The 21,154-nt window shown below is 38.3% G+C and overlaps 1 protein-coding gene across 1 annotated transcript; it reads left to right on the top strand.

The window, feature by feature from the left end:
- Positions 1 to 4,144: 4,144 nt before the first annotated feature.
- LOC149941109 (uncharacterized) lies at positions 4,145 to 5,315 on the top strand. Its single transcript, XM_090178514.1, has 3 exons — positions 4,145 to 4,458; positions 4,538 to 4,962; positions 5,026 to 5,315. The coding sequence occupies exons 1-3, from the start codon at positions 4,243 to 4,245 to the stop codon at positions 5,225 to 5,227; spliced, it is 843 nt and encodes a 280-aa protein (XP_090034640.1). The 5' UTR covers positions 4,145 to 4,242; the 3' UTR covers positions 5,228 to 5,315.
- Positions 5,316 to 21,154: the final 15,839 nt, after the last annotated feature.

Raw genomic sequence — 21,154 nt, 5'->3', positions numbered from 1 at the left:
TATAAATATTTTTTCCTGGAATTCGTATTTCGAGTTTTGGTCTATAATTACTTAACTACCTTTTTGCGCAATTTTGTACACACTCTACAGACAAACACTAACTGCCACATAAAATATTTAAATTTATAAAGAAAGCCCCTTTTTGCAACCGTCGTGATACTTTCTGTTACAATTCTATCTAAGTTCATCCAACACGAATTTCATAAATGTTCAAAAATATTGACTAGCGATTACGCAGCATCCGAAATTTCAAAAAAACATCTAACTTTGATTGCACGTTACCGCCCTCACAGTTTTCAAGCAATTCAGGCTGTTACCAATTGTGTTTATTTTAATCCTGGTAAAGCGTTATTCGTATTAGAATTTGTGTTTCAATGTCGCACTGGGGATAATTTTCCAATACGCGCCTACAACTAATGAATCTGTTGATGGGTTGTTCAATCAAATTTTAGACAAAAAACGAAACTCACGGAGAAGACATTATTATAAAATTTGATCCGCGACCTGCAATATTTGATGTCAAAGTTCACCACGCTAAGTCAATGGAGGTACCAAAGCATTTTGCGTCCAAGTTTGGTAATTCAGGTTTTACATTATAACCGCCTAAAGGTAAGAAATGAAGGTAAAAAATAATATCATTTTCTGTTAGGTAATTTTCACCCAAATTTTTAATGATTCCTATACCTATTTTTATCCATTCAATCACCATTCTTGGTGGTCATATTCCAAGATAACTGTACAAGGTGGATATTTTGGTATATTTAGGAAATCAATCAATATTTCAAAGTGAACGTTTGTGCAAATTTTCGAATCTTGGGGTATTTATTGATGGTCAAACTCTATTTCCCCTGGCCAAATCGTAACCGTAGCCTGCCGTAATCCTTTTTAGTTTTCCGATCCTAAGACAGAATTCCTTCAATAGGTTTTTCAGAATACCTTTAAAAATTCGAAAGTGAAAAACACGCGATAAATATTCGGAAATAATTTTTGCGTCGTTTGAAAGTGCCTTTGAGGGTACTTCTCCTAATTTCCTCGCGAAGACGCATTATAAGGCCCGTAATGTACCGTTAGTGTCGAGAAACGATCTTCGTCCATTTTCCCCTACGCGCTAGTTGGGACATTTCCATTTGCGAGCGAGGCCCGGAAATAACGAGAAAAAGCGGAGCCGAAGATCGAAGAGTCTGCAGCTGGTGATAACGGAAGCTCGCGAAATAACCCTTTGTCTTATCAATGGCTGGACCCTATACGGAATTTATGATACAAACGACCAGATATAAATGCAGTCGCCGTCCTTTTTTAAATGTGTCGAAAGCCGCGAGGAAAGAACGCCAGGCGGAGCTCCTCGCGTGATAAAAGACTGCCAGTCCAGAAGCTCTTCACTTTACTCGGAGTTGTTGCTGATCTCCTCCCTGTAGCTAGATTAATGTCTTTCGCTCGCTTATATAGGACATCGAATTTTTATCTCACTATTCTTTGTACGTAGGGGGGAGGCTGACTCTGACCTTTTTCCGCGCGTTAACTCTTTATACGCAAGGATCACGCTAGAATATTACTGAAAGCTTAAAGGGGACACGACCTTTTAATTGGACAGTAGCTTAATTAATTTCATTCTAGAAAGTGATAAACTAAAAATTTCTATGAATAAAATTTTATAAAGTGGTTAAGTTGGTATGTTCGCGACAGATTCAGGCCTACTTTTAATGATATGTAACATAATCACTCGTAAGTATGCCTCTGTATAATAAAAAACAATGAGAACTTGTTTCCCACGGAACATACAATTAGAGGACCCAAATATTCAAAAATACTTATACTAATTGCGCTATTTAAAAAGTTAACATAAAACGAAATCAATAACAATCAGTTAGGCTAATACCCAAGGCACCACCTTAGGCCTAAGTCATCATGCGACTTTTGAAGCCCTTAATTCAGGTGGCCGGGTTACAATGCGTAGGAGGGTGGTGGCAAGCCCTGCATGCCACGAGATCGAGCCAACAGCTCCCTACACTAACTATTACCGTTAACCTAGACAAGTTTTTATGGAAGGGGAAACCGAAGAACTCGGGGGAAAACCCCTTAAACCAGTGGAGAGAGAACTTGCAAACTCAACGCAGAAGGAGTTGTTCCGAGTTTTCACCCAGTGCCACAAGCTGGGATCGAACCCGGCTCCTCTTGCTGCGAGGCGAAAGTGCTAACCACCCCGCCACCCCGCCACCCCGCCACCCCGCCACCCCGCCACCCCACCTTGAGGCACGAGTTAATCTATAGATTTTTAAAGTTAGAAATTCGCGAGTATAATCAGAGATACTGGCAATATAGAGATATGAAACTCCGCCTGAAAAGCGTCCCCCGGAATTTAAAAAAAAAATCCTGAGCGGAGCGACGCCTAATGGCAGGAAGAAAGCGCATTTTTCGTAATCCCAAACAGCGGATTTCAGACGCAAAAATATATCTACGCGTTTCGTCTCAGAAATTATAATCTTGAGTGTTTGAATTTAGGCCAACAAGTAAAAATTGAGTTTTAAATATTGTTTATATATAAGTTAATTTAAATGAAACTTATTTCCAAGGGGAATGATAATTTAGCTAGTTGCTCAAACGTAAAGTCTTCGTAGAACTTAGTAGAAAATAATATCAAGGACTGTTATAAAACAACTGGTACGATGAAATTTATATATTAGTAACGGCAGAAGCTGGTAACGGGGTCATAAGTTCAAACTCAAATTTCAAATAAAATCTAGTAAACGGTTTGTAGAAATGGTGGAAGAGCGCAACAATAGACCTACAAAAAGGAGCTGTGTTTCAGTTGGAGCAAGTTCCAGCGAAAATATATCTACAGTACTTGATTGTAAACAGTTTCATTCGAAACCACTCTATTAAATTTTAACATGATTTTCTTTCTCAGTGGAAGTTCCTACAAATGAAATTCAGCAGACTACTAAAGCTAATATCGAGACAAAGTTAAACAAAACAACAGCAAACAAAATAATTCAAGTAGCAGATTTTTGAAACATATGCAAACAAAAATATTCAAGCAGAAGATAGAAAAACATACGAAAACGAAAAGGTTCAAGCCGTTGGATTTAAGACCAAAAAGGAAACATCATATTTAAGAACTATAAGCAAACCGAAACCTTAAATAAAAAGGTTGCAATTGAAAATTAAAAAACTAAATGAAAAGTTGGCAAGTAACGTACACAAAGAAGAATATTTCAAGAAAAATTGATCAATCTTGATTTATTTCAAAGTATGATATGCATCAGCATCTTTCACGTGTCGATAACTTGAAAGAAATAATCAATTTTTATGTACAAAGAAACTTTCCATTCGTCAAAACATAATTTAAACCACAAGTTCAACATTAACAAATACTTATCAAACATTTTAGTCATTAACCATTTGGTTAACATATACATAGATTAATAATATTCCAATTATTTATCCAAGAAATATCCTTGGATTAATGATCATTAATTTAACCTCTGGCTCTCATTCAAGTAACAAAGGCCTAAAATAACAAAAAAAAATAGTTAATATATGAACTTTACTAAAATAAATCGTTAAATATAATTAAATAAAAACTTACTTTTTATCTTATCTTAATAATTTATATTTAAAATCCTCTAAGAAAATAAACACGTGAAAAAGCTTTCTTCCGGCCGATAGATGGTGCTGGCGTCAACGGAAAAAAAACGGGGTCGCAGCGATGTATAGGGAGTTTCATATCTCTATATTGTCAGTATCTCTGGTATAATTATGCTCGTTTTCAAAATCCGCTTCACTAACTTCCGTTTTCCATCAGTAAAGCTGATGACGGAGGTGGAAGTGACGTAATTTATGTCATATCCCGTGAACAAGGTCCCATTAAAGAAAATGCTTTTATGGCATACTTATGAGTAATTATGTTACATATGCTTTAACGAATGAGTAGAGAGAGAGCAACAAACACAACCCAAAACACTACGAATTCTAGGCTTAAAGAAATTCGTGAATTTCTGACAATAGAAGAGAAACGAGATGACGTAATCCACAGCAATGAAATTGGGAACCATCGCTACTTAAGTCACTTCTTTCCATTGTAAACTGAAATGCCGTTACGAATCGTGATTTCCAGATTTGAAAACGAGCGCGTACAAATGAAAAGCTCGTGAAATTCAACATCACGTTCTTTGATTTTTATCAACCGACATTTCTAATTTCTTAAAATTAGAAGTCCTTGTTAAAATTTATACCGCGTATGAGATGGGTCTAAAAGACTACGAATGGATTTTAGAGGAATTTATCTATCCGCCTCTGCCGGCCCATAGCTGTCACAGGCTCGAAAACAAGGCGTTCTTAGTGACCCTAGCACTCGTGAAGATCTTTCTGATAATCTTCTGCGGAAACCTCATCGACAAGATGATCGCGATCAGAAGACGACGGATTCATCCCTACCTCAACAGAAATCGTCACCATTCGGTAACAGACACTATTTTAATCAATATGTTGGCCACGTTGGAGGCTGTATCATTGCATTGCGTAAAACCTTCATTTTCAGATTTCCAAATACTTCTTCCGCTATTACATTCCCATCCGAGTCCTCGCTCCGAACGCTCTCCCCGAACTTGGAGCTTTAGCAAGGCGTCTCATAGAGGCTCTTCCCAGCAACGTGGAAAATCTTTTGGTCAGGGGTATCGCCAAAACGTCCTTCCTTTTCGGGTGGCTGGAGATTCTCTTGCTATTTATCTCGTTTCTGATCATCACTCGTACGAACTTTACGTTGGTTTTGTTTCGATTTGGACGCTACTTACAGAAAGAATTCGGAAACTTAAAACATCATCGCCATCGCGTTAGACTCCCAAGTTTATCAAACATATCCGATTCAAGTCGTAGTATCTACCGCCATTTTAGACATCCAACTTTACCGGACATATCCAATACAAGTCATACTACACACCGACGACACGCACGCCCAAAGAGAAGGTATCGCTGATGGCATTGGTTTGTAGAAAAAACTGTTCTTTTAAACGACGAATATCTCGATAGACACCACGAACAGCCAACGACGGTTGCGGAAATCATCCCAATCGCCGACGGCATTCTGCATCTCCCGGCCGAACAACGTCTGCTGGAAGAAGCCTTGGAAGAAGCGTTGGACATAAGGAACATTCTCAGCGACCTGATTCACGAGGAAAATGAAATCGCGGATATCGTCGAATTTAACGAAAGCGTTTCTCCAGCAAATTAGAAAGCTACAAACTAGCGCTAAATCCTACAAAATTAATATTTTCTTACTTTTCGTCAAAATTGTATCCCACGAAATAAAATTATACGTATCTACTCTTACACGATCCATTTTCTTGTTCTAATTCAGTTTCGAATTCATCGCGACACAGTCACATCAGCCATCTTGTCTCGGCGGTAGGATTCTTCGGACCATACCCCAGATGTCCGGATACATGAAGTCAAAACGGGCTTAGAGGAGGGAGGAGTATAGAGGGGAACCGTTGGAAAGGAGCCAATAAAGCGAGGAAAATCCGAACTGGATACAACTCGCTTTCTTACTAAAGAAGCGACTGTATACGTTTATAAGTCGTGGTGTTGGCTTGAGTGGCGCAAATTCCAAGAGGCAAGGTTAAACACATGGACGACTCTCTCCCTGCAACTAAACGATTGTATTTCCGTCCCAATTAAAATTTTTACACACTTTTCTTAATCTTGAAATTCAGGATGAATAAAGTACCTGTGGTTTCCAATATGGAAAAGGCTTTTCGACGGGTCAATTTTAAAGAGTAATTTGCAAAACGATTTTCGGAATAGAAACTAAACTACTTTATATTTTCCTTGTTCATTTGATCATGGGCTTTCCGAAAATGTAACTCGCTTGATGAAATACCGTCGTTAAGTTTATTTAATATTAAAATTAAGTTTACGCGCAGCGCCCCACTGGGGATTTTATTTTTAGCGATAATTTTATCGCGCAATTCGCGCCTAGTTTAAAACGTCATTGACTACGGTTTTCTCTGAATTTTTCTTACTGCATCTCTTAGATTGTATAGTTCCCACTATCCTACCAAGATCATACCTGTTATATCCTTGGTAGATATGGAGCCCATCAAAATTCTAAGAAGGAATTCTTCTCTTGAAAAGAGTTCTTCGTGAGAATTTTTCTCCCAGTGAGAACTCGCTAAAAAGCGTCAAAAGTAAAAAGATTCTTCTAAAGATGGCGGCTTACGAGAATGCCATGAACTAAGCCTTTGACAATAAATATTATTTTACACGATTTCACGACCATATATGAAGGAAGGGGTAAACATTGTATTTATAATTTAAAAGGAAATATTTCATTATAAATTAACTTAACATTCAGTTTTCTCTGAAATAATGTTTATTTTCTTCAGCATCAAGTAAACTGACTAGAATATTAGCTGCCAAGTGAGAATGCTCGGGGGTATTCTCACTCTTCTCACGAGACCTCGTGAGAAGAGATGACGTCACTTCCTGTGAGAAGGACCGTCTTAATTTTGAGAAGTGAGAATTCTCACTATCAAGGGAAAAATTCTTAGAATTTTGACGCGCCCCTGGTGATGTCAATTTAGCACGCGTGTGTTTTTAAAACCATGAGTACGTTCAGCAGCGCTCATCGGATAAAATCCGGTTTCTTTGGAAAAGTTTCCGATGAGCATTCGATGAGCTACGAATCTTGCTCTATCTTGCAAAATGGCGTTTGTTAGGCTTTCTGGACCAGAAAACCGCAAGAAAAGAAAATGTTTGTTTTTGTTTATTAACGAACTTGCAAATGGTGATATTGTGGAAGAAAGCGTTATTAATAACCAAAACTCTTATATAAAAAAAGTAAAATCGGGTATTTTAATTACTGCTCTTATAGAAAATGTTAAGGTTAGATCAAATCCTGTCAGAATATCAGATTATGTTGAAACTGTTATACCAAATTATACCATGAAAGACTTCAAAAGTCACTTTAAGATGAAAAGGACAGCAGTTGAGGTAAGAAATATTATAAATTATTTATTTAAGCCTTACTCTTTAATTTTTTGCATTATCTACTTAATGTTTACAGCTCAACCATCGCTAAAGAAAAAGATTTTGTATCAGTATCTATAGAAAAGAGAGTTTTAGTCTCTCTGTGGATACTTGCAACTCCTGTATCTTTTAGAAGTATAGGTGACCGCTTCGATTTATCAAAAGGGAATGCCCACTATGTTTTGTAGAGTTCGTTAAAGTTATGGCTAGACAGCGATCAAATTTTATAGCTTGGCCAACTGAAGAAACCATGTTAACAACCATAGAGCATGGTGAAGAACATTATGGATTTCCTGGTGCAGTAGGGGCAGTAGATGGGTGCTATATTCCGATTAAGGAGCCGCAATATGACAAAAATTCTTATTACAATCGTAAGAAACAAACATCCATTTAATTGCAAGGTGTTTGTTATTTGTTGACCTAAAAAAATTTAAAAAAAAATATAAACTATGTCCTGCAATGAATCACTCATGTTCATTGATGCTTGCGCAGGTTGGCCGGTTCGGTGCATGATGCCAGGATGTGCCTGTCTAGCGCTATCTACACCTGTTTAAAAAATTCATCCCGGAGTGTATTAAACGGACATATACTGGGGGATAGTGCTTATCCCTTAGATTTATTTTGCTTGACGCCATTCAAGGATAATGGCCATCTAAGAGCTATGGAAAGAAATGATAATACAGCCCATAGCTCAGCTCGGCAAATGATTGAGCGTACATTTGCCCTGCTTAAAGGACGCTTTCGTAGCCTGAAATATTTGGACATGTTGCTGGTGGCACAAATATCGGAAGTTATAATAACAGCTTGTATTTTGCATTATTTTATTTTAATTAAAGAAGGAAAGAGTGATATTGAAGAGTATGTTGGCGAAATAAATTTGGTTGATGTAACTGCTCCAATTGCTGAAGAAGATGAAAATGAAAATGGACATGCTGCTAAAACAAAACGTTTATATATTGCGCGTGGGTTAAAGGCCTAGGTTCACCCCTCTTGGCCAAAAAAGGGTTCAAACATTGATAGAGACGGGTCAGCTCGCCAGGGCCGGATTAAGACTTTATGGGGCCCTAGGCCCAAGTTAATTTTGGAGCCCCCCTTTCAATAGCGAGCGAAGCGAGCTAGGCGCTTCCTCAATTTATAATTGAGAAGTGGTAGGAAAATTCATTTTGCTGCCAGATTTAGTATGTTGTCAGACGTCAGGGGCTAGACGGCAGTCCGTCACACCGTCAAAGAATGTGGCAATCAAACGTTTTTGGTTCATAGGGGTGGACGCATTTACTAAAATAACTCCGGAAAATATTTTGTGAAAAGCAAATGATGAAAGTTTTGTACTTTTATTTTTTTCGAACCCTCTTGGTGCCCCTTGTAGGCTTGGTGCCCTAGGCCCCGGCCTATTCGGCCTATTGGTTAATCCGGCCCTGCAGCTCGCTCTCCCGACCTCTCCATGTGGAAGGATTAAGTCCGGCATTGTTAGCGCTGTCAAAATTGTCAGCAGTTACAATGCCCGAATTACGAGGTGACCGTCGCTATCAATACGGGGATAGCGAAGGGAAAAGCAAAAAGATGTTTGAACCCTTTCTCGACACTGGGGGATGAAATTATCTGAAACTAGGCATTTAATGCCTTAATTGGTTCAAAATTAAAACATGTATTTTATCATTTTATTTAATTAAAAATTAGGAACCTAAAAACCCTTTACATAGTTGAATTTTTTCATTACATTTGCAAAAAAGCGTTGGCTATTTCCCGCAAAATTTCATTTCTGTCATCCATCCTTTTTAATGATTCATCTTGAAATTCTTTGCTTTGCACCTGGTTTTGTTTTTCTATTTCTTCAGTGTTTTTACTCCAATCGGTAAACCATTGAGGAGTTTCTACAGATTTAGTTTTTACCAACCATTGAAAGACGTTTCTTCTACTTCTTCAGTAGAAGGTTCTGTTGATTTAGAGACATTACTGATATTGCTTTCATCTAGTACATGTTCTTTTGGTATTTCACTAGTAGGTTTTTCACTTTGGGCAGTTAAAATATTTTGCTTAATGGGTTCTGCTGGAATTGCCAATTTTATTGCTTCATTTAAACAATAATTGGCGAACACAGGATCTATTGTTTAACGTTTCACATTAACAACACAACATATTATTATAATCATCAAAGTAGAATGTGTTTAAGCAATTTATTTACCTGACATTATTCTACGATGATCATATTTTAAAAACTTATCAATTAAAGAAACTTTAACTAACCCTTCTAACGAACTCATCTCGACGACGAACAAAACACAACTACAAAAACTTTCGCGCCAAAAATGACGCGTTTTACGTAGGTCATCGGATAAATCGAGCCTTCGAGCCGATGACTTCGATGAGTAATCGCTGAGCAAATTGACGTCAAAACCGGAAATGCGAAAAAGCGTACAGTAGCAAACCGTTGTCAGCGATTACTAATCGGTGAGTCCGATGAGCGCTGCTGAACGCACCCATGGCAGCACCCGGTTAGGATCTATTTTTCCATTTTCCTTCCAACCCACAGAACCTTGACGTTGCAAATTATTCGTTATTTTGTTATTAAACGGAGCGCTTACGTTTAAAATAACCAAAAATAAACTATCGTTGCTTTCCGTTTCGTAGTTAATTAGTAGAACGCCAAACAATTTGAATTTTAACCGTTAACAGTGACTTACAACTTCATGGAACCAATCTTTAAAGTCATATTTAAAATTTTGTGGTAAGTTATGTTTTCAAATATTTATATTTTATATAGAAAAAAGATTAATTTATTAATCTTAATCTTACGACGACTCAGACATTAGTATTATTATTGTGATAGTTATGTTAAGTCTCCGACTAGAAAATTGGGAAAAAAATGAAAGACTTAGACTAGAACACGTTTTTAACCTAGGCTTAGTGAAGCAGCCCCTATGTTTTGACCACGACCAACCCCGATCGCGGAAGCTCGTTATAGAAGACTTTGGCAGTTCTATGACGGATTTCCGGGAACATTTTAACAAGATAGCTAAGACCAAAACAATTTATGCTATCGCAGGTCCAGATATAAAATAACTAGTGGATGGAATAAGCCAGTTTCAATAACCTCACCGCTATCTATCGACTTTATAAATTTCTATTAGGATGGCACTTTTCAGAACAAAAGGAAGCCTAAGCTGACGTCATAGTTCACCAAGGTCATGCTTAGGTATGACGTCAAAGGACCATCCTTGTCTGCTTTTTCACCTAACTACACCTAACTTCGCATGCGTCAGATATTACTGAAACTCGCTTATTGTAGATATAAAATGCCTTTATTGGCACGGGTTTAACAGCTCAGTAGAAGAATAAAAAACTTTGATGTAAGACAAACGACGAAGATAATTATTCTAAGATTAAAAAAAAATTTAGACGAAGTTATTTTACTTTGCACAAAAGAAAACATTTTTAGAGGCACTGCCTAAAAGAATGTTACAGTATTACATCAATGTCTGTAAAGCACAGAAAGGGATATCAATAGAATAAAATGAATAAAAAGTTAAAAATAGAATGCTCTTACGTCACGAGACTCAGCTTTAATAGTGCTAGGAAAATCTATGTTCCTCGCGACTGTAGCGGAAGCTCGTAGACTTGTAAAACTAATTTCGAGCCCCTCCCAAATTTACAGGTATAAGACAAAATTACCTTTTTAGTCTTATACGCCATTTGGTTCAGATTTGAAGGTTAATTTAGCGATATTTGGATTTGGTAAGAGCACGTTGAGACCAATCGAATGATACCAATATCAGGTCATATCAATTTTCAAGGTCACCGGAAGTGACGTCACGTGGTTCGTATTTCCGGAAAGCCCCCACTTTGACCCGTACGACAAACCGTTCTTTGTTAAAAATCACTAACCTAATTCAAAAATACCTTGACCCATCGTGTACCTTATCACGTGCTTATTTTGTCATGGGCTCTTGGACTATAAGAAATAATTTCGAGTCTACTTCGCTCATTTAGTCTTTAATACCATTTTTTTACCCGCGTTACATTAGGCCAGAAGTCCTTTTTCGCAGCGATACAAATGTGATTTGAAAGACTGCGACCAACTCTGCCACAGCAAGCCTCAAATGGACTTACTACTTTAAAGTTTATAACGTTTATTTTGTGCTAAAATCAAACCTTGGACGAGTCCAAGATCAAACCCGGGCTACGGACTTCAAAACTTTTCCGAACCGTTTAAACCCAAAAAATTAATTGTAAATGATTTGTTTTCCGTGGTGTTTTGTGAGGCGATATCCGTTCGTGTTTGGAGAAGATGGTCCTATTGGCTAAAGACAAAGGATGACGCAATCTTTTTCAGCGCGTTGGCGAAATCGCCGGGCCCGCGAGGTACCGAGGCGAACGGGGAAAGATCGGGATTCGAATATGCACGCGCCTGTTCCGAAATTGTTGAATAGGAGGAGAGGAAAGAATTTTCGACGACGACGCTGAACTTCCGCTCTTCGTGTTTAGGCTAACTGCGAATCTGACATTCACCGGAAGTTGGCGTTACCGGACATGACTTTCTCTCCTATTTTTGTATTTCCTCATTTTTGGCGCGACGCGACTGCCGGGTACATCGTCTTCCGCCAACCGAGACGACACCAGACAAACTCGCATTATCCACGAATCCCTTCCGACTTTCCGTCATTCGCTTAAACTTTTCTCGTGTAGAAAAAAATAACATTTATTTGAAACAGTGTAGGCGTCGAAATTATCAATTCATACGCTGCCTTCAAAAATAAATAAAACGGGTGGTGGTGCCTTTATATTTCAAAGAGGACCGAAAATCATATCAAGGGAACGCGAAATAATTAAAAATTTATTGATACCCTTTTATGTTTACGTTTAAAATTACATTTTATTAAAATAAAATTTAAAATTCGATAGGTAATTACCATATTTTGCTAACCTTAGAAAAATAAAGGGGCCCCAAAATATTTCTAAGGGGACCAAAAAATAAAATTTTGGACGGGTGTCCCACCAACTTGGCTTCAAGGCACAAAGATCTAGAAATTTAAATGAAATTATGTACAGAAATTCAATTGGCCCTCATAAATTCGAAGACAAACGCACTACATCCTTGCATACACTCCGATATACATCCATAGCGAGTTCACGTCGATGCATGATGATATCCCATTTGGCAATCCTATGTTTTTCGTGGCTGTTAACGATTAATTTTGTCCATTGTCTCGTATTATACCAGATCGCCAAAGAATAGTTTAAATATAAAATTATATGTCACTGTTTCAATAGGCGATATTATAAAGTCAGATATGCTTGCTCAACTTGTTAAAATGGGATAACGAAATAGTACACTTAAAGCCTACGGATGAATTCATAGGCTCTTTGGTGGGAAAGCTAATGGAAGCATAGTGGAAGGGGGCCTTTCCCACCAAAACAATAAGGCCACGTTACTTTATTATATCGCCTATTAGAGCGAGTTGTTCAAGCAATGCGATAAAATTTCAGCTGCTCGCAATGGGAAAATATTTGTGATATGACTTAATTTTTCGCGCACCTGTCACTACGCTTGGTGTTTTACACTGATATTATTTATTTATGTAGCTATAGTCTCTCTTCATAATTATATTATTTTAAATAAAAACTCAGGGCTTAGAAAATGAATTTTAAACATTACTACGCAAAGTGTCATCAGATGGCGATACTGTTAGTCTGTTACCGCTAACGGTTAATTTACTGTTATGGCTATAGGCTGTGTATGTACGTACACCATGGACCAACTGCAATGATTAAAAACCTAAATACGAAGTCACAAGTGCTTACAAAAGCGCAAGCCAGTTCACCTACATTGTCGCTACGAATCAGGTCAATCGTTATTATTGACTGAGGTATCCTAAATTTGTTTCTAGTAAGCCTAATAACACTGTGATCATGAATCCGAATTAGTGGCGTTGGAACGAGCTTGCACAACCACCCATCTTTACTTTTTATGGGGTATCAAAATATCCGTCATGGGACGCCGAATTGATAACGGAAAACAATGATTTGAATATAAATAATTGTCATCTTATCCAAAATCCATAATTAATAGTTTACGGGGAGTAGGAACTTCCATGTTTATCGTGGAATTACATTTAACAGAACTTATGGATGATAGGCGCTAATTATACATAATATAATATAATATTATAATCAAATCGCAGACAATTTTCTATTAATTCATACTTCCTTTAAGTTAAGTTGTTCTAATTTCGCTTTATTCGATGTTTAATACACAACAGTGTAACCGCTACAGAAATAATCTTGTTAATATTCGTTTATTTTTCTATTTTTTTAGACTAAAGCGGCTAGTCAACATTTTGGAATTGGCCCCTCTTGGGACTTCCCCAGGAAAATAAATATTTAAAACGTTATTGGCCCAATCCGGGGCGGCCCCTGGGAACACCTAGATTGATATTTAAAAGGGGACCCAAAAATCCTACTAAGGATTCAATTAGCATATTTATTACTTCCCGAAAATTACATGTACTTTTTATTGCAAGAATAAAATTAGAACTGAGACGGGTAATCACCATATTTTGGCTTTAGGAAAACAAAGGGGGGCCTAAGCCAGGGGTGTAGCCAGGGGTGTATCCAGGGGTAATAGGGGGGCACGTGCCCTTCCCGAAACGTATGGTTGTATGTGCCATTGTTTATTGTTTTGTTTTTTTTTTTAATTTGTCCCTCACCTCCCGAACCAAAATCCTGGCTACGCTACTGCCCCAAACTTAGGCGTAGAGTTTCTTAAATTATTATCGGAGCGATAAATTTTTTATGAGATTTATTTAAATGAAGGGGGATTCTTGTTGAACCTCCCCCTGGTGCCTTACTCTAACTGTATTCAATTTTAACCTCAAATTAAAATTTACCAAGGCTAATCATATAAGTTTTTTTTGCTAAATTCTACTTTCATATTAAATTTACAGCTTTAAAACAACTCTCTACAAAAAAGGTCTAAGGAAAATTTATCAAAGGAGCGATTGCTCTTTCCAATCGTAGTTTCATTGTTAAACCAGAAACGCTAGCGATAGCGCTGTCCCGTTTTCTTCATCGAAAGCGCAAAACTGAGTTAAATGTTATAGCCTAAACGTAGTTTTATTTTGAACCTTCGTTGACTAAACAAGTCGGCCCAGGCCGTAATATTAGTTCCACATCAGTGTATTCGAGTGGGCAAACCCATACACCCTTAGTAGACACAGGTAGGCAAACGAATACAAAAACTGTTGAGGCTACGTGATTTTTTATCGTTTGATATATAAATTGCCATCCTAAGTTAAAGAGTGGGTGCCACCCACCCTCAGGATACCCGGGTGGGCAAACCAATTTAAAAGCTGTTGAGGCCATGTGATTTCCTATCGTTTGATATATAATTTACCATCCTATGTTAAAGAGTGGCCACCACCCACCCTCAGGATACGCGGGTGGGCAAACCAATACAAAAGCTGTTGAGGCCATGTGATTTCCTATCTTTTGATATATAATTTACCATCCTATGTTAAGAGTGGCCACCGCCCACCCTCGGGATACGCGGGTGGGCAAAACAATACAAAAGCTGTTGAGGCCATGTGATTTCCTATCATTTGATATATAATTTACCATCCTATGTTAAAGAGTGTCAACCGCCCACCCTCAGGATACCCGGGTGGGCAAACCAATACAAAAGCTGTTGAGGCCATGTGATTTCCTATCGTTTGATATATAATTTACCATCCTATGTTAAAGAGTGGCCACCACCCACCCTCAGGATACGCGGGTGGGCAAACCAATACAAAAGCTGTTGAGGCCATGTGATTTCCTATCTTTTGATATATAATTTACCATCCTATGTTAAGAGTGGCCACCGCCCACCCTCGGGATACGCGGGTGGGCAAAACAATACAAAAGCTGTTGAGGCCATGTGATTTACTATCATTTGATATATAATTTACCATCCTATGTTAAAGAGTGTCCACCGCCCACCCTCAGGATACCCGGGTGGGCAAACCAATACAAAAGCTGTTGAGGCCATGTGATTTCCTATCGTTTGATATATAATTTACCATCCTATGTTAAAGAGTGGCCACCACCCACCCTCAGGATACGCGGGTGGGCAAACCAATACAAAAGCTGTTGAGGCCATGTGATTTCCTATCATTTGATATATAATTTATCATCCTATGTTAAAGAGTGTCCACCGCCCACCCTCAGGATACCCGGGTGGGCAAACCAATACAAAAGCTGTTGAGGCCATGTGATTTCCTATCGTTTGATATATAATTTACCATCCTATGTTTAAGAGTGGCCACCGCCCACCCTCAGGATTATCGGGTGGGCAAACCAATACAAAAGCTGTTGAGGCCATGTGATTTACTATCATTTGATATATAATTTACCATCCTATGTTAAAGAGTGTCCACCGCCCACCCTCAGGATACCCGGGTGGGCAAACCAATACAAAAGCTGTTGAGGCCATGTGATTTCCTATCGTTTGATATATAATTTACCATCCTATGTTAAAGAGTGTCCACCGCCCACCCTCAGGATACCCGGGTGGGCAAACCAATACAAAAGCTGTTGAGGCGATATTATTTCCTAGCGTTTGATATATAATTTACCATCCTATGTTAAAGAGTGGCCACCACCCACCCTCAGGATACGCGGGTGGGCAAACCAATACAAAAGCTGTTGAGGCCATGTGATTTCCTATCATTTGATATATAATTTACCATCCTATGTTAAAGAGTGTCCACCGCCCACCCTCAGGATACCCGGGTGGGCAAACCAATACAAAAGCTGTTGAGGCGATATGATTTCCTAGCGTTTGATATATAATTTACCATCCTATGTTAAAGAGTGGCAACCGCCCACCCTCAGGATACCCGGGTGGGCAAACCAATACAAAAGCTGTTCAGGCCATGTGATTTTACATTATCTCGGTGATTAAATTAGTATTTTCTTAGAGCAGATATTTAATATGGATTATTAACAACTGCATAAATCATATTATTGCAAGAAAGTATTTATGTACTAAGAATATGGCAAGACGGAGATTCTGTCCCCATGGTCGCATACTTTTCAGCTTAAGGGCCTGTTGCCAAAGCCCTAGCCAAAGTGCTAGCCCATTGAATTTAACATGTTTGATTCTAGCAAAGCAGACTTTTGCAACACGCCCTAAGTTCGACTGCTTTGGATTTTTTGGTCTCACTCTTTCAAGTAGACGCTAGCGTAGACGATTCCAATCTTTTACTTTTATTGTTCTATGAGACCAAATTGTTTTTTTCGATCACTCTCCCTTTAAGGGGGTTGGTCGGAGGGGGCGGAAATTAACGGCACTGCGTGCGCGTCAAAGAGTTCTATCGAATGAGATAAAATCTCTGGACCAACTATACAAACTATACAAGTTCGCCAAGAAGGCGATAATATTATTTTGTGCCACATATAAACGACTTCGATAAGAAAGTGCCACACTTATTTTTTATTTCTGACCATATACGGTTTCGATAAGAAAGTGCCACACTTACTTATTACTTCTGACCATACACCGTTTCGATAAGAAAGTGCCACACTTAATTGTTACTTCTAACCACTCACGGTTTCGATAAGAAAGTGCCACACTTATTTATTACTTCTGACCATACACGGTTTCGATAAGAAAGTGCCACACTTACTTATTACTTCTGACCATACACGGTTTCGATAAGAAAGTGCCACACTTATTTGTTACTTCTGTCCACACACGGTTTCAATAAGGGGGTCGAAATTGTGCCCCCTGTTTACCTGACAGACCTGAAACTGGCCATCGGGAAAAGTTGTGTAGCCCCACACTGTAATTCAAACTTCCCGCCACGCCCATGTCACCCTTCGTGAAATTCCACTGGGTTGGGGGGGAGGCGAAGTTTGAGGTTAACTTGACCCTAAAACGCCGTAAATATACGTAAAATAACCCGGAAAAACGAACGAGATCTGCGACAACTTAACTAGACAAATCCCCCCCGCGTCGCTAAAAGCTACCAGAAGTTCCGAGTGAAATTTGAACAGAGCGGTGTGGCTCGGTTGGTAAATTCGTCGGTATTAGAGATAACGCGGCCACGGGCTATCTGGATTCGAGTCCCGGCGCCGCCAATAAATTAATTTATAAAATTTATTTTTCGCAGCTCCATCTACCGTGTCGTTGCTTTCCACACCAAACAAACAAACAAACAACACTTAACGACATTCCGTCCATAGCAATAGTCCCACTTCGATATATATATATATATCTCGATGTGGAACTAACAACACTTAACGACATTCCGTCCATAGCAATAGTCCCACTTCGATATATATATATATCTCGATGTGGAACTAAAAAGGAAAGATGTCAACCCCTATGTGTTGGGAATATCTGTAATATCATTAACCGGGAAAATTACTAACACCTGGGCCCCCGAGTTAAATATAAAGTATCATTTTACTTGCTATCCCTAATGGTGCAAGGCAAATGCCAAAATGTTTTGCTTTGTTGCCCAAATTTTCGATAATTGTATTATTTTCCATTCAATCCCAAATGGTGCAAAGGACCGGCAATGCGCAATTTTGTGGCGCGAAATGCCCCAATTTTAGTATATGACTGTGATGGAACGGTATCACCTTTCGATTGATGTATCATTTCTTTTCTATCTCAAACAGTATGAGGAACAGCCAATGGCCATTTTCTTGGTCACCAAATTCCCAAATGGATACAGTGACAACACGATATCACCAATCGAGTAGTATATCAATTTTCTTCGTCGGAAATATTTGTTTCTTAATTTTCTAAATTCAAATATCACAATAGTGCGCACCAACATATATATTATAAAAAGCACTTCGTCGTCGTCGTCCGAGCTTCGTCTTCCTGGCCTCTGTAATCGAAAACCCTGTTAAGCCAGCCGAGTGGTAAAGTCTGCGCGTATGGGTAGTGGCCCCTCTTTTTCCACGCTATTCTGTGGTCGAGAAAACCTATTAGCTCGGTCTCTCGGAGTCTTTATACTCAGTCGGGGAAGCAGTAGGTAACATTGTCAAAGCTGGGAGGGGGAATGCGGCAAGCTTTTCGACACTCCCGGTCTTTCCGCCGTTTTGCGAGGCGAGGCGGTCTCTCGGTCTAATTCTGGCATGGGGAAAAGGGGGAGGGGTGCCTTACTGAGGGGTTTGGAAGAGAGAGATAGGCGAGTTTTTGGGTAATTTTTGTGGGGAAAAGGGTACCACGGTAATTCTGTCATGGGGAAAAGGGGGAGGGGTGCCTTACTGGGGAGGTTTGGGACGGGAGAGAAAGACGAGTTTTTATGTTATTTTTGCGGGGGGAAAAGGGTACCCCGGTAATTCTGACTGGGTTGGAGTGCCTTGAAACACATAACTAGCTGAGGACCCGCCCGTAGGGTGGGCTTCTCGGCTAGTATATATATAGGTAACGATACTATTTTACATTAGGGTGACTGATATATGGGAAAATAACATGGGGTTCACGCTATGGGGAAATGACGGATGTCTGTCGCGAGCGATAGTTTGAAAACGGCTTTATCAATAAGCTTGAAATTTTACATGGATATTCTTTAGAGTATTGGGGTGGTCCTTGTGATAATTATATGAATTTTAAATAAAATTAGGGCCCGGAAAACGAATTTTGAAAATAATTATTGTAAATATAATAAACCAGATGGCGATACTTCTACCGCTGCCAAAATCTTTAACATTATTGTTCTGAGCTGATTGGTTTTATTTCGTAGTCCATCAATAATTAATAATAAATGGCTGACCTAAGCTCGAGTTATTTTTAAACTAAGCCTTGGACCTTTTCTTAAAAAAATTAGTACTTGATCAGTGAAAGGGCATGGCTTGGTACGTCAATCTCGATGAGGAAAATCATGCGATTGAATGTTACTTTCATAAAATTAGTTTGTAGTCCATGTGTTAGTTTTTCAGTGAAAACAGCCTAAGCTTGAAAATAAATTTTAATGAATGTTGTCTATTCTTATAAAAATTAAAATAAAACAATATTATTATTGTTCAAAGTAGTGTTGTTAATTTTCCGGAAAAATAAAATGCGGAAATATTTCCAGAAAATTTCCGAATTGCTTCCAGAGAACGAATAATATCAGTTGCATAAAACGGCACAAATACCATCAAGTTAATACAATGGTACAATTAACTAACACCAGTACGTTTCTTTCTGTTCATAATTCATGATTGTCATGAGAAGTGGCTCACATATAACGTTACCCCAAATATACGCTTTTTCGACACTCCACTCTCCCCGTAACAAAGAGTAATAATTGCAATACCGGCATTTTCTACATAACGTAACAAATACTCAAACCTACCCTCAAATATCATAGCACCGTAAAACTTAGAATTATAAAAAGGAATTTTTATTGTTTTACTACTAAACAATTTATAATTATATTTTGAAGTACTAAAATCTGATTATAACGGAAAATATTTGATTATTTAGGTTACAACAAAAAATATAAAATGTTACGTCATACCGCGTTATGTCATTTTTGTAAGGTCTCTAAACATATTTGCTCACCTGATCTTGCTTCATTTAATTTAAGCAAAAGGCATGAAAAAATCAATAACAGGAATGAGATCTTTAGGGAGCGGGTCAGTGAGTGTGATGTCATTAAGCACGATGTCATTAGATAAAAGTTAAATAAGGTTGTGTCCTGATGTACGATGTAACTATAAGCGATGTCCCGAGAAAGTAATGTCCCTAGTAAGTGATTTAATAAAAGTTTCAATAAATTTGCAACATTAATGTAATTTTTTTCGGAAAAACACTGAAAATTTTCCGGAAAAAATGGCCTAGGTCATTTTCTGGAATATTTTCCGACTTACACGACTAAAAAAAATCGTTGCAAGGTATTGGACTAAAATTAGAAGCGGAAGAATGAGTGTGATGTAATTATATTGCTGAAGTTTACAGTTATTCATTCATTTTACCAACCAAGCTTTGCCATCTTTAAGTAATGCGCTTATATATTTTCATTGCCTTGATTTTGTATTTCAAAATTTATTGTATCATTTAGCAGATTTCATTCAACCATTTTATTTAATTTTTAATTCGTTTTTGATTCGAAGATCTATTTGATACGAGTTTCGCGTCTTTTATTTATTATCGAAGCTGCGCGTTGTGAACGCAACAAAATTAATAATGAAATGTAAAAACTCGGTTTTGAATTCGCAATATTTTATTAAAAAATCCAAAATTTCGAAAGAACTGTTTCTTCTTTTCCAGGGCAGTTTAAGTATTACTATAACTAATGTAAAAATGTTCGGCAAATCCCGCAAACGTTGTTTTTCTGAGAAGCGGTTTCTCCGGTGTTCACGCTTCCGAGACAGCGAGAGGATTTGCAATGACGTTCCTTGACGTACACCGTCGCGGCTCTCAGCAACTGCTCTTCTCTCTACTCTATATCCGGATTAGGCTCGAAGCCCGTGTCCTCTTTGGTGGGGGATGTTATAAGGCGAGCGGGGCCACTCCTCTCGCGGATACCCCAGAGGCTTCCGTGTCCGCGGGGAAAAAAGGAATTGTACGCGCACTCCAGCTCCTTTAACTTCAGTAGCCTCAGCCTCGAGCGGTTTCCAACGACGCTATTTGGCTCCGCGATAGTCGGATTAGAAGCGCGCGATCTTTGTAAATGCGTAATGTTTGCTACGATAATGGGAACGGGCGTTTTCGAACGCCTCGAGTCACCTCTTAGACTGGATATCTACAATTTTATTCACTTCCCACTTCGACAAATATTAGATAAATTTAAGAGGCTTATTATATTTTCCGTGCCTTCGGGCCAAATAATATACTTTGGGATTCGCCCTTCTATTTCTCGTTTTTTTACAAATGTAAATTTTATTACCGTATAATTTACGGTAGAAAATTTTACCTAGCAAATAGCTTATATCCTCGCTCCGCGGCGAAGCCCCTGTTATTCATTTGGATTTGCTCAATTTTAAATACAAAATTTATCACTTTTAATATTAATTAACGTTAAAAGGAACCACATATGGAATGCGATTCAAAGGATGATAAAATTAGCGAAAAAGTAGATTAGTCCAATTTTATCATCCTTAATATTAATTAAACTCGACAATACCCGTTTAAACCAAAAAATAAATTTTT

The sequence above is a fragment of the Leiobunum rupestre genome, chromosome 6 (assembly GCF_980474605.1).
Source record: "Leiobunum rupestre chromosome 6, qqLeiRupe1.1.hap1, whole genome shotgun sequence".
Taxonomy (NCBI): domain Eukaryota; kingdom Metazoa; phylum Arthropoda; class Arachnida; order Opiliones; family Sclerosomatidae; genus Leiobunum; species Leiobunum rupestre.
This window is presented reverse-complemented; position numbering and strand designations above follow the sequence as displayed.

Coding starts and splice junctions, on each gene's coding strand:
- LOC149941109 (XM_090178514.1), top strand. CDS start 4,243: ATGGGTCTAAAAGACTACGAATGGATTTTAGAGGAATTTATCTATCCG. Junction 4,459..4,537: donor ACAGAAATCGTCACCATTCG/GTAACAGACACT, acceptor CTTCATTTTCAG/ATTTCCAAATACTTCTTCCG. Junction 4,963..5,025: donor CACGCACGCCCAAAGAGAAG/GTATCGCTGATG, acceptor ATATCTCGATAG/ACACCACGAACAGCCAACGA.